This window comes from Crinia signifera, chromosome 4 (assembly GCF_055691185.1).
Source record: "Crinia signifera chromosome 4, ASM5569118v1, whole genome shotgun sequence".
NCBI classification, from domain to species: Eukaryota; Metazoa; Chordata; class Amphibia; order Anura; family Myobatrachidae; genus Crinia; species Crinia signifera.
The window spans coordinates 16,333,083-16,346,717 of record NC_139220.1 but is presented as its reverse complement, the minus strand read 5'-3'; the positions used below and the strand labels follow the sequence as shown (position 1 = coordinate 16,346,717).

At 42.0% G+C, this 13,635-nt stretch overlaps 1 protein-coding gene across 4 annotated transcripts in view; it reads right to left on the bottom strand.

Moving 5' to 3' along the window:
• Positions 1-1,660: 1,660 nt before the first annotated feature.
• KDM7A (lysine demethylase 7A) overlaps positions 1,661-13,635 on the bottom strand; it is a 69,055-nt gene continuing 57,080 nt past the window's right edge. For all 4 annotated transcript variants that reach the window (XM_083181228.1, XM_083181229.1, XM_083181230.1 and 1 more), the window contains 4 exons: positions 6,097-6,293; positions 5,851-5,930; positions 4,888-5,173; positions 1,661-3,474 (listed from right to left, as the gene is read on the bottom strand). In XM_083181228.1, coding sequence (XP_083037354.1) covers positions 3,380-3,474; positions 4,888-5,173; positions 5,851-5,930; positions 6,097-6,293 — 658 coding nt within the window. In that variant the 3' untranslated portion in view covers positions 1,661-3,379. The remainder of the gene's footprint in view (positions 3,475-4,887; positions 5,174-5,850; positions 5,931-6,096; positions 6,294-13,635) is intronic.

Here is a 13,635-nt window from a genome sequence, read left to right as displayed (position 1 = left end):
TTCACAGACATGCAACTTTTTGAATGGCTGAGATATAAAAAGAATTCTATTTCTTTACACAGTAATTTAAAATACACAAAGTGTCGGTCTGTAGGTTTCATTGTGAATGTTTTCCAGGTCCCTTTTTGTAATGCAACAATTTTAAATTCACAATAAAAAGAAAAAACAAAAACAGAAACTTAGAAAAACATTTTTTTTGTGGCTCATAAGTAGCAATGTATAAGTAGGCATTTGTAGACACGTTTAGGCTGCATAGGTAAGTACTGAGGTTGCTTTGTAATAGCCTCGAATCTCAAGATCGAGTCATACGAAGGGAGAAAACTCAAACAAGGATAAAGTTCTAGAGTATAAATCATGCTGTTGAGTAAAAACAGGTAATTTAGGCTACTGCTATAAACGTTTGTAGGCGGAATCACATTTGGTATATTCTGTATAAAAGTTTGAATCCCACAATATATACATAAAAATCAGTAATGTCCTAACTATAGAGTATGATCAGATGCATTCAGTGCAAATAAATCCTAAAAAAATAAAAAATGCTCATCAACCACCCCCCCTACATCTAATGGTGAAGATTTGATCATAATAAATGCTCAATAGTTTTGTATCAATTAATGTGGAATGCCAGAATTTTATTTTTATCTGAGCATACGTAAAGGTATTCTTTAATATTGTGATAATTTTATAAACCACTAGAACCAGTATCGGAGGCTACTTGTAAAATCAGTCTGTGCCTTACACATGTATATGTATTTTATATATGTAGCAGACACACAGTCTGGTCTCTCTGATCAGTGGTTCCAATTAACACTGAAAATGTTCTACCTGCAGATAAAATATTTTACTAAAGAATATATAACCTAAAATGTGAGGCATCCTGATTGTGATTCAATACTGATGTGTTTATCCCTATGGTACTTTGCATAACTGAGAATTTTTTGTTGTTTTTGTTTTGTTTATGAAAATCCAAGAAATAAAATAGAATTTTTGTACAAAAAAGTGGGATTGGAAAAAGTCAGAAATGACATGTTACAAACCCCCGGGTAAACTGAAGCATAGTAAAAAGAATTTGCATCATTTCATAATAAACCATCCGACCGCTCCAAATTATAAACTCCAAAAACACAGTCTATGGTTGATGGAAACAGTTTAATATTTCCAACTGATTTTGACTGAAAACCAATAATAAGCACATGACCATAAATTGGAAGAAAGAAGAAAACATGAAAAAGGAAGAGAGAACAACCCTACAATTATTAAATAAATAGTCTGAACATTTTTAAGATTTTGCTAGATGGAAGAAATTTTACGATGAGGTCAAATGTGGACTAAAATAACTCACGTTTTCATATTGGCCACATAGTTATTTAAATATTCAAGTTCCAGAATTATTTCTGGAAGTTTAAAACATTGATAAAGTACTAGTGAATGGACTTTTCCATGTATTCTGATATAAAATTTAAAATACAAACAAAAATAAATAAATAATAAAAATGAAGAAAAATTATACTTGGGCCTAAATCCAAATACCAGAATTGTAATTTGTTTATTAAATTAACGTGGCGAATAGCAGCAACAAATCTGCTAAAGTTTCAAATTAATAACTGTTGAAAAATAAAAAAAATAAAAGTAGATAGCCAAAAATAAAAAAGTAAGGGGGTGAAGTGTTAAATATTTAATATTATATTACAAGAAATACAAAAATCTAGAATCGGTTTATATACAAGAGAATCAAGACTGGCATTTGCAGAGACTGGCACAAAAATGGGACTGAATGGATGCATAAATATACAGAAACACCAAAAACAATCAAATAGAAACAGAAACAAAACATCACACAATACATAAAAAAAATTGAGTTCTACAAATGAAGTATGCTCAGTGTATAACAGTCATTTTCTTCCATGAGCCAATGCTAAAACATTTTAATGTCAAGTAGGGGTGGGGGTGTATGGAAGATTGGTGTTGGGGCTGATACAACCTGAACACAGGTACCGGGCACCTTTATGCCAACTTCCAAATTCAATTACCCTGAGATCCACATGGTTTTAATGAAAGCCTGTTTGTTTAATATGATGTCTATATCATGGAGTTAAAGCTTTTTCTTCCTTTTCTTTTTTAAATAAAAACAGCAAAAAAAAATACAGATTTTACATTAAAACAAAAAATAAGCCAAGGTTATGATTTAAAAAAAAATCCTCCTAATAAAACTAAATTCAAATTACCAGCCAGACAATTTAAAAGCATTGCATTTCAATATCAAGTCAGGGCGCAGTATTACACGGAGGAGCATTTTCTAAAAAGTTCATAAGTAGCACAAAAAAAAGTAACAAATTAGATCATTTCAAAAAGGTTCCGTCGCATACTAATGAGCATCAAACCAATGTCTCTATCAGTGTTGGGAGAAACTAGGATCAAAACAATGAACAGTGGACTAAAAAAACAACTGGTAAAAAAAAGCAGAAACCTCATGACAAAATTAGCTTAGCCCTTATATCTTCCAGGAAGAGCATGGAGGGATCTCCAGAAAAAAAATAAAAAGACTCCCACCTTTTAATAAAATACAGTGTTTACTTTTCTTGGCTGTGACACTGCCAATAGCTTACATCATTTAAAACAAAAAAAAAGCAAAAAAAAAAATGTTAACAAAAAAATAGAATAGATTTCATATTAATGTCTTAATTTACAAAACAAATAAAATAAAAATGCATCAAATCCCTGTTTAAGACTACATCCTGAATATCAAGTAAAAGAAAGCAAGAAATCTCCCCAAATTTGTGGCCCTCCCTTTCACCACACGAAAACATATACAATAATACATAAAAATAAAAAAAATTCACATTGCTTAAAATCCAAAAATTAATAAGACCCTACAAAACAATGTCTGAAATAAATAATTTTAAAAAACCCAAATGATTTTTTTTTTTTCTAGGAGCAAAAAAATCATTTAGAAATCTGTTTGCAATAAATTATTTAACATCCCCCCCCTTCCCCGAAGCACCCGCAGTGCCATACTCCCACGCCACTCCCAGCTGCACAAAGAGAAAATCAGAGAAAAATCAGAAGAGCGAATTTAGTCCAAATCCATACCCGAAGTTAAAAGGGCTCCAACTGCCATGCAAGAATTCTGATTGGAAATTCATCTTCGGTTATTGCTGAATGGGTGTGGCACAGTGAAAGCTTTTAAAAAAAAAACAAAAAAAACCCCAAAACAACTAAAACCGCATAACAAAAAAAAAAAAAAATCTTTGTTCATCAGGCAGTGTTTGGTGTGGAACCTGTAGGTCCACCCTTGGTAAATGGAAGGCAAAAGGCTCCAGGCCTACGCTTTCCTCAATACTGTAATATGCAAGAAGTAATGAGCAAGAAATGTAGGTCGTCAAACAAAGAAGCGTGCATGGTCATGTCTGTTGAGCTTCAAAATTTTGCCGAGGCGTTGCTTGGCTGTTGCCATGCCCTTCTTTGGCCGTTTACCTGAAAACATTAAAAAAGTTACAAAAAAGTTACACGGGCTGGGTGATGGCCAGCTGGATATTTCTTCAGGTGTCTCTCACTTTGGTGACATTAAAACTACATGGTCTTCACCAGATTCTGAAATCCCTTCAAAAACAAGCAAGTTAGGCCTAGAGTGCGTTCTATACAAAAACTACTTTTGAAACTTTTTGTTCCCCTCATGCCCAACTGACTTCCTTTCTGTGGAATACAAACTCATGATTGACGATGCCTTCTACACACTAGGAGCGTGACCTCAGCATCCATTTGGATTTCAAAGGATTAGTATAAAATCAAGATGGCACAGGTGCCCTAGTGTGTTTCCATGTTTTTTGCCTGAAGTTCCTACAGATGGAGCCAGCCTCCCTCTTGCTGGCGAATCGCCAGATTGTCTCCATCTGACCGAGACGCGCGTCTCAGTTTCCGAGCGGCGGGGCGACGGGAACCCTGTCCGTCTCCGCTTCAGAGAGACGGACAGGGTTAGGTGGGAGAGCGGGGAGGTGCCGTCGGAAGGGGACGCGCGCGCATCTCGTTTTAATTTTGGAATTAAATATTTTGGCAGTACCTTGACGTTTTTATGCACAATTGTATGGCCTGGTGGAGTAGTGTGTCTATTGTTTCCAACAAAAAGTTTTATGTTTTATTTCACTAATAAAAAAAGGCAATTTATGCTACAGCCAATGGCGTAACTACAGAGGGCGCAGAAGCTATGGTGCCCAAGTTAATCTCCCTGCACCTCAGTCACCGGCTCCCCTGCTTCATCTCCGCCGACCCTATATCATGCCCTCCCCACCCCGTCCTCGAAGGACGCATGGAGGGACAACCTCCATGGACTCAAGTGGGGGCATTTAGGTATTTAGTGCCTACGGTCAGGAAATGCCCGTCCCCATCTTCTGCAGCACAGCAGCTGGAGTCAGGTAGTAGTAGCTGCCCCCTCTCTCTCTTTCTCCCCCTCCCTCGGTCCTTTACTATTTGACATAACAGGGGCTCTACTTGCCGTTATGTGTAATGGGGACTGTATCTGGTGTTACTGGGGCTCTTCCAGGCATAATGGGTAACAGGGGTCCTGACAGGCATAACATGCAACAAGGGCTCTACCTGGCATAACCTGTAATGGGGGCTGTGTGTCGGGGAGTAATGTGTAATGGGAGATCTACCTGGCGCAATGTGTAAAGAGGGGCCCTCTTCTAGAGTTTACTATGGGGCCCACACAATTCTAGTTACACCCCTGGCTATAGAGTATAACAATTTGCTACTACCCACACCAAAAACGCCAATCCGTTATATCTAGTAATAGGGACAGATCTGTATTAATTGCTATACACACAGTGCCGGATTTAGTAAAAACACCTAAATATATGTATACGTCTATTTTGACATTCGTAATCTCTGTACCTTTTGTTGCCTGGTTACTTATAGGGGGTGGGTTTGAGGCAGGTCTCTTGGTAGGATGCAAGGGGACAGTTGGCGAGGGGTCTCCATATATCCTGTCTGGGCTCAGGCTGCCCTCGCTCAGGTGACAGTCGCTGGGGCTCAAGCTGGACTCCTGGTCGTATTTCTCGGGCTGGTAACTCGGGGAGTCCCAACCGTCGCTCTCCGAATAGCGTTTAATCTTGTGATGGTTCCTGCTGGCCTCCGTAGAATGTTCCCGCCTCTGAGCTTTTACAATGTGGCAGTAATCCTGTGGTGAGACAGCAATGGTCAGTAAGGGATGGGGTCAGCACCTCGACATGTCCACAGTCAGTATGTTGACATGACAACGCTGTTGCTGGGATCCTGTTACGGGCTACAACAACAACAGTTTTAGGGTGTAATTATATTGATGTTAGGAAATAGCGCTAAGTAGCGTCAGACCCGTGTCAGCATTCTCATGTCGATATATCAGCGGATATCAACATGTCATTCCCAACCTGGTCAGTAATCAACAGCATTGTAGTATTTGTCCTTGTAGTAAGTGTGTGTGTGTGCTTTGGAGAGAGATAAAGTGGTGACCAATCCGCTTTTAACGGTCACGTTACAGGCTGTTTGAAAAATGACAGTTAGGAGCCATTGGCTGGTCATTTATCCCTCTTCAAGGACTTCGTACAGTACATAGACCCCAATTTTGGGGAGAGATATAGTAGGGATAAGACAGAAACTAAAGTAGATCCAGTAAGAATAGCGGATTACACCTCAATATATACCAGCAGTATGTCTATGCCGTGATTGGTAGGTTAATACTTACACCAGGATAAATAAGGGGGAAATATAAAAAACAGCCTAAGGTTGTTTTTAAATACTGTCTAATAGGATGATCGAGAAGACTGATATTGCCCGCCAGAATAAGTATGACAGTGGCGCAACCTCTGCCAGTCTCACCTGAGGATTTGACCTGTAAGAATCCCTCCGACTCATCCATTCTGAATTGGTCAGGTCGGCGTCATCGTTCCCATGGTGACCTGTGGAAACACAACCGTGCCAGACCCGCCGGCCACCAAGTCTATGTCAGCGGAAGGTTTATATTCAATACATCGGTGGCATTGCTTAGTGACCAAACAGATTAACAGAGCCGCCCCCTTTTCTAGCGCCAGCACACACGGGCTGCATCAAGACACCAATTCTCACCATTGTTCAGCAACTTGGGCTCTTCGGAATCCAGCTTCTCCTGAGACAGTTTGATGCGTAGATGAGGGTAAATATGATCCAGGTTGTAGCCTGTGCTCTTCACCTCGGCGGGTGACCCAGAAGAGTAGTGCAAAGCGGCCATGGAAAGCATACCCTCGATGGCATCCTCCTCCATGCTGGTGGAGCTTGGACGTTCCCTGCGGGTGGCAAGAACACCGGTCACTTGGTGGAACAAAAAGAAACTGACATCCTGTGGCCGGGGCGTGGGACTCGTGGCGTGGATCTGTGCGAGTGCTTATATTAATGTAACCCATTAGTGACCAGCGCTGTAATGGCCCAGACCCGTATCCGAAAAAGTAACAAGGTGAGGAAGAGGCTATAAATAGATCCATTAGGGCACTGCCTGTCTACTGCTGTAAAACAATGAGTTTCCATTCTAATCCAATCAGATTCTGTCTATCATTTTCTAGGATGCAATAGAGAAATGACAGACAGAACCAGGTTGGTTGCTATGGGCAACATCACCTCTTAATTTTTAGAAGCTTTAGTAAATTTACCCTAAACAATGCCCACTCTGCAGTACTGAGATAAGTATGTTACGGTGGTAGGACCAGAAGAGCAGAAGCGCTACCTGTGGCAAAGGATGGGACCAGCTAAATTGGCGTGCTCGGCAGGACAAAAATATCCATTCGTGTGCACTATTATTGTCCGCTTATATTAATAGGAACTACCAAAACCCACATTTTTCAATTTTCAGATAAGGACCATGAATTACATACATTTGTTCAGGGTAATGCTTACATTTCTATGCAGCTGTTAAAAAGCACAGCACTGTGTACAGAGGCGTGGCCACGGCAAGGCGGGAGTGAGGGAGTGAAGTGTGAGCTCCCTGGACAAACCATCCGACAAGCTACTTAGACTGGGGTGACTGAGAGTCTTCCCTGCCCATGAAAGAGCTCCGTGATCCCCCTACCTTTACCCGCTTGAGGCGCCTGTGATAGAGGTCTGTCGGGAGCGCTATTGCGGCTGGCGGCTGGACGGAGGAGAGAGGGGCTGCAGTGTGATGGGCTCCGGGAGTGGACGCGCGTCATAGCGGGCGACGCGGGCTCCCTTCGAGGCGCGTGGCAGACGCCGGTGGAAACCTTAGGGCTCGTGTCATGCCCCTGCTGCACGAACTATACCGGTGGGTTTACTTGCCGGCGTGCTAGCACGGGTGAGTGGCGCCAGCTGAAGAATCTGCAGAGGTTGGAGAGAGGCTCAGAGGCATTTAACAAGTGCTGCTCGACGGCTGTGGAGACCACTTAAGCTACCCCCAGGCTGTGTGGGCAACCAAGAGGAGAGGGTCTAAACCCAGGAAGATCTGTGCTGTGCCGGTGGTGAGATAAGTGGTGTGTGCGGGGGTCTGCTGGAGGGCGTTGGAACTTTTTTTTTTTTTTTCCTTCTTTTTGGGTCCACTTGCTGCAAAACTTATACTGTGTACCTAGGTACAGTTATATCCAATTGAAAAGCGGATTAAAGTGTGGGGCATTTACGATTGTTGGAGCAAGACTGTGATCTGTAGCTGTACCCCACATGTGGGGAGCCTGAACGCTAAACGCTACTGCTTATACAACCTAAGAGTGTGACTAAGTCAGAAGCCTCTTATTTTGAATTGTGCAATCTGATCAAGTGGCCCTGTGTCTCTGTCAGGACTCATGGAAATGCAAGAGTAATTGGTGGTATACATCTTTACTAGGCACAAGGACGCTGCCTTTATTTTCTTTACTGTACGGTGCATAAGTGACCTGGTTCTGCTGAGTCTATCTGAGTCTATCTGGCTGAGTCTTAATTAGAGCATTTCCTAGGGACATATCGCTTATTGTTATTTTGTAACAGAACTCTGTTAGTTCCAGTTCTCCCCAGTACTAAAAGGGAGTGAAAGAAAGTGTGTGCAGTGACATCTAAGAGCGCATTACGTAATCCCTATAAGTAAAGGCACTTAACGGCCATACAGTGCAAGGCCCCTCAATATGGGGAAGAGTGGGAATGCAGCAGCAGCAGCGCGATTAGAAAAGTTCGCTAGAACACAAACAAACACTAATGGGCAGACACCGGTCACCACTCCTCAGTCGACTCCAACTAAGGTCTCTAAAGCACAGCACTCTGGCGAAGTTACGCTGCAACATCTGTTAGAAGCTATAAATGGCTGCGAACAACGTTTGACCGAAAAAATTGATGCAGTTCAGCTCGATGTCAGTCGGGTAAAACTAGACATTAAAGAGGTCAAGGAGCAAAATAAAGAGGCCGAGGGACGTGTCTCTAAGCTAGAGGACAGCAATAGTGTCCTAGCCACCAAAGTGGATAAATTATCTGATCAGATGCGTGACATCAGAGAAAAGATGTCAGATATGGAGGGGAGACTCCGAAGGTGCAATGTGAGGCTAGTGGGGCTCCCTGAGAAAGAAGAAGGGTCAGAGATGATATCCTTTCTTGATAAGTGGATACGAGACAAACTGGGCAGCGAGTCTTCAATATCGAAAGGGCCCATAGAGTGCCCTCCAGACCGCCCCCCCCAGGTGCACCACCAAGGACAATCATCATGAAATTTATGAACTTTCAGGACCGTGACACAGTACTCCGCTTAGCAAGACAGAGAGGCCCACTGGAATACAATGGGACTAAACTTTCATTATTCCCTGACTTTGCTATAGAAGTACAAAAAGACCGGGCAAAACTCAGTGAAATCAAGCGGAGACTTCATGAAAAAGGACTGAAATATACCATGATGTTCCCAGCAAAGTTGCGGGTAGTGGCGGGGGGAGAAGTTATTTTCTTTCAGTCAGTAAATGAAGCTGCAATGTGGCTGGATAAATGGGCCCCGGGCCCCTATCAGTTGGCAGCTAGCAGCTAATTGTTGCAAAATGTTGTAACTTAATGTATTAGATTAATAGTTTTATGTCCAGGGAGCTCCCCGTTCTTTTGGTGTGCGAAGGCAGTACAAACGCCTGGGGGAGTTCTTCACGTGACTGGTAATTTTCTCTTGTTTCTTTTTTTTTTTCTCCTACTTTCTTTGCTCTTTCAAGTATGCTTTATGGGATTGGGCATACAGGGTTGGGGGGGGGGGACGGGGGGGGTGGGGGGAGGGTTGCATGTGTAAGTTTGTCCTGTATTGGTACCCAGCTACACTCATCTTTGGATTTTTAGTAAATGTGTTGCGCACTCAGGGTAAAATGGAAGTTGCTCAGGGGAAGGAAAAATATAAAGGAAAATCTTTCTGGGGAAAACTGTCAGAAATGAATAGTTAATGGTGGTAATTCTAGCCTGGAACACTAGAGGCATGAATAACAAAGTTAAACGATCCCTGGTATTGAAGCAAATAAGGCAATATAATGCTGACATTACATGCCTCGTTGAAACTCACCTGACAGGGAACTCTCTACTGGGTTTAAAAAAACCCTGGGTAGGCTGGGCCTTTCACTCTTCGTTTACCTCCTCGTCTAGGGGGGTTTCTGTTTTAGTCAAGAGGTCCTTGCCATTTGCCTGCAATCGCAAGAAGATCGACCCATACGGCCGTTATGTCTTTCTTGAGTGCACGATATGCTCCAATAGGGTGCTGCTACTGGCGGTCTATATTCCACCACCCTTCTCGTATGAGGTGCTGAAGATAGCAATGGAGTTTGTGGCTGTGGTACCAAATCTTCCTATAATTTGCATCGGGGATTTTAACAACGTGCTAGATACTGAGAGGGATAGGTGGAGTAGATCGCCAGGGGCCAGCAGCAGAAGTAACAAGGGCTTCGATACCTTCATTGGAGATATGGGTTGGGTCCATCCGTGGAGGTTGAGAAATCCGGATGCGGAAGTGTACTCCTGCTTCTCATCCTCCACGCACTCCTTATCCAGAATAGACATGTCATTGATATCCCAGGAACTAATGCCTATTGTTAAGAATGTGTGCTATAAAACAAGGGGGATATCCGATCACTCCCCGCTGGCTCTCGAACTCTCAGATAGTAAGAGTAAGCAGAACTCATTCTGGAAGTTTGATGCTAGATGGTTGGACAAATTGGATGAAAGAAATAACCTTCGTGAACAGTGGAAAGGTTATTGGGATGTCAATAGAGGCACGGCCTCGGCTGGAATTACCTGGGATTGTTTTAAAGCTGTGATGAGGGGCGGACTTAAAAAAGGTGTAAGTGAGTTAAATAGGGAGAAATGGGCTAAAAGGCAGGAGTTGGAAAGAGAATGTGATATCTGCGAAGCAGAATATATAAATAAGAAGGATGATGTGTCAAAAAAAAAAATGGCTTGATGCCCAGGAGAGATGGGTGATGTATGAAAATGAAGAAAACGCTAGGATGATGGTGCACAGCTCGAAAATTAGTTATATCTCAGAGGATAAATCAGGGAGGCTCCTGGCTAAAATGGCACAAGTAGAAAATCCCCCCAATTCTATACTAAAAATACTTGACCCCACCGGTAAAGTAATTTGTAATAGTAGAGAGATTGTTAATACCTTTGGGGAGTATTTCAAGGCGGTTTATGAATCCAATACTGAATCCAGTCAGGTCGAGACTAGTGAATATCTGAGCAATATAGAGTTACCAAAGCTATCTCGGGATAATATGTTAGAACTGGAGGTGCCTTTTAGTTTACATGAGGTCAGAGAAGCCATTAGCTCATTACCAGGAGGGAAATCCCCAGGGCTCGATGGCATACCTGCTGAAATATATAAAAAATACTCTGATGTGCTAGCTCCATTACTTCTCGAAATGTTTAATGCTTGTTTTGAGGAGAATAGATTGCCCACTTCCATGCTGGAAGCAAAAATCATTGTTCTACTTAAGGCAGAAAAAGATTCGTTGTTATTAGACTCATACAGACCCATCTCCCTAATTGTAACCGAGGCAAACATTTTAGCAAAGATGTTAGCAACTAGGCTATATAGGGTCATTGAGGAACTGATTTGTGACGATCAAACTGGTTTCATGCCCGGGAAATCTACGTCAATCAATATTAGGAAATTGCAGATGCATCTGCAGGCCCCAAATGCAGTGTATCCCCTCCCGGTGGTGATGTCGCTGGACGCAGTCAAGGCATTTGATGCGGTCGAGTGGCATTACCTCTGGGGGGTGATGGGCGCAATGGGATTTGGTCCCAAATATGTAAAATGGGTGAAACTTTTGTACTCAGACCCCTGCGCTAGAGTAGCCATTAACGGGGACATGTCGCAGTCATTTCCACTCTCGAGAGGCACACGACAAGGGTGTCCACTGTCTCCGGCGCTTTTCGCGCTTGCCATTAAACCCTTGGCTTGTATTATGCGTAAAAATTCGGAAATAGAGGGCTTTAATGTAGGATCGAAAAAGGAAGTAGTGGCCCTTTATGCAGATGATCTTTTAATATTCTTAGCTGACGGTATTAAAGCTGCCCCTATAGTAATGAGCCTTATTAAAAAATTCGGGGATCACTCTGGATTCAGGGTAAACTGGACTAAGTCCAGTATCTTTGCAGTTAGGCCCATGGACTCAAACTCACCATTAATTAATACCCCGCTTAAATGGGTGCATTCATTTAAATATCTTGGGGTCACAATAGCACGTGATCCTGGTAGTTATGGGAAGTTAAACCTCGACCCATTGGTGGGATATCTAAATAGTAAAATTAAAAGTTGGGGTAAACTTCCCTTGACAACCTCAGGAAGAGTTAATCTGATAAAAATGGTCATACTCCCGAAATTTCTCTACGCACTGCAACATTCCCCTAAGTATGTCCCAGACTCTTTTTTTAGAAAAATCAATAGTATACTGGGATCTTTCATATGGAATAAGCGCCGCCCAAAAATCAGACTAAAAGATGTTATGAGAAAGAGAGATAAAGGGGGTCTAGCCCTACCCAACCTTAGATTCTACTACAAGGCGAGCCAGTTGGCATTATTAAAAGATTGGGTAGGGCCTGTATGCAATAACGCAGCAATAGTGGATGTTGTGTCTCACCAAGTAAAAGGGATTAGACCCCTACAAAAATTATTGGCGGGTCATATTCAGAAGTTGGATCTACCAATAGTGGTGCAGGCCGTGAGGGTGTGGAGAGAAGCAAATAAGACACTAGGGTTTTATGACATAGATTTTGAACATCCTTTAAATGACCCCCAGAGGATAAAAGAAATTGCACAGCTCCAGGTAGTAGTAGTATGGGAGCCATACGGTATATACACTCTAGGCCAACTATATCTAAATGGGGCATTTAAATCATTTAAACAACTACAGGACGAGTTTGCGTTACCTAAGAGTTACTTCTTTAGATATTTGCAGCTAAGAGAAGCGCTGGGGGCACATTTTAAGAACAAACTTCCCGGTTTTGTAACGGCCTCTCTTAAGACCCTTATTAACTCAGGAAAACGTGGTTTGATATCTAAAATCTATAATCAACTTCTTTTGGGGATCGGAGACGAGTTAGATATGTTGCGGGAGAAGTGGGCGGGGGATTTAGGACAAGTTGATCCAGATGAGTGGCAAAGGGCTCTGGCAGTTATACCAAAAGCTACCAACTCTGTTAAAATACAACAAGTGCAATTATTCATATTGCATCGGTCTTATATGACGATGCCAAGGTTGTTTAAGATCGGTGGAAGAACTTCGGAGTTGTGTCCAAAATGCCGCTCTGCCTCGGGTTCCTTTTATCACTTAATATGGCAATGCCCATCTGTTCAGGAGTTTTGGGAGAAAATTATAGATGCTCTAGAGGCTTGGGGAGTGAAAAGGGAGCACCTTACGGATAGAGGGTGTCTTTTGAATATTTTTGATAATATGGTTATGTCTAGTGAAGATAAACTTCTCACTATTAATATATGTGCACTCGCTAAAATGATAATAGCCAGGACGTGGCTGGCAGACACGGGACCTAAGTTTGTGGAGTGGTTGGCACTTTTAGAGTACACAATAAAACATGAAAAATATGTCCATACTCAAAGGAAAACACTTGCTAAGTTTGGGAAAATATGGAATAGATGTTTAGATTTAACTAACCTCGGTTGTGCACAATTAGTATAGTTTTTTTTTTTTTTTTTTCTTTGTTGTTCTGTTGGTTAGGAATATTCACAAAATAGTATTAAGAAAGAGCATTGGTCGATTACTATAATTGGATGTCTAAACTTAGGTGCACAAGTGGTTACAACTTGGATGGGCGACTAGTTAAATTAGGCATTGTCTCCCTTCTAGGAACTGAACCTTGTTAAGGGAATAGGACAGACCTGAACCGGAGGGGCACATTGGTCTGGGCAGATGCCCAGAGAGTAGGGCTCATTAGTTGGCGCTAGAGCGCCCCTGAGTGGCGAAACTTGATCCACTGTTGTAATAATGAAGAGCATAGGAGGGGGTAGTCTGGGTTCTTTTTTTGTTGAGTGTATATGCTTGGTTTTTTTTTTTTTTTTTGTGTTTTGTTTTTTGTTTTCTCATTTTATAGTGACGGTCTGCGTGATAATCTAAATGTATGTATTTTATATGTTGAAACTAATAAAAATGAATTAATAAAAAGCACAGCACTATCGCCTCTCACATC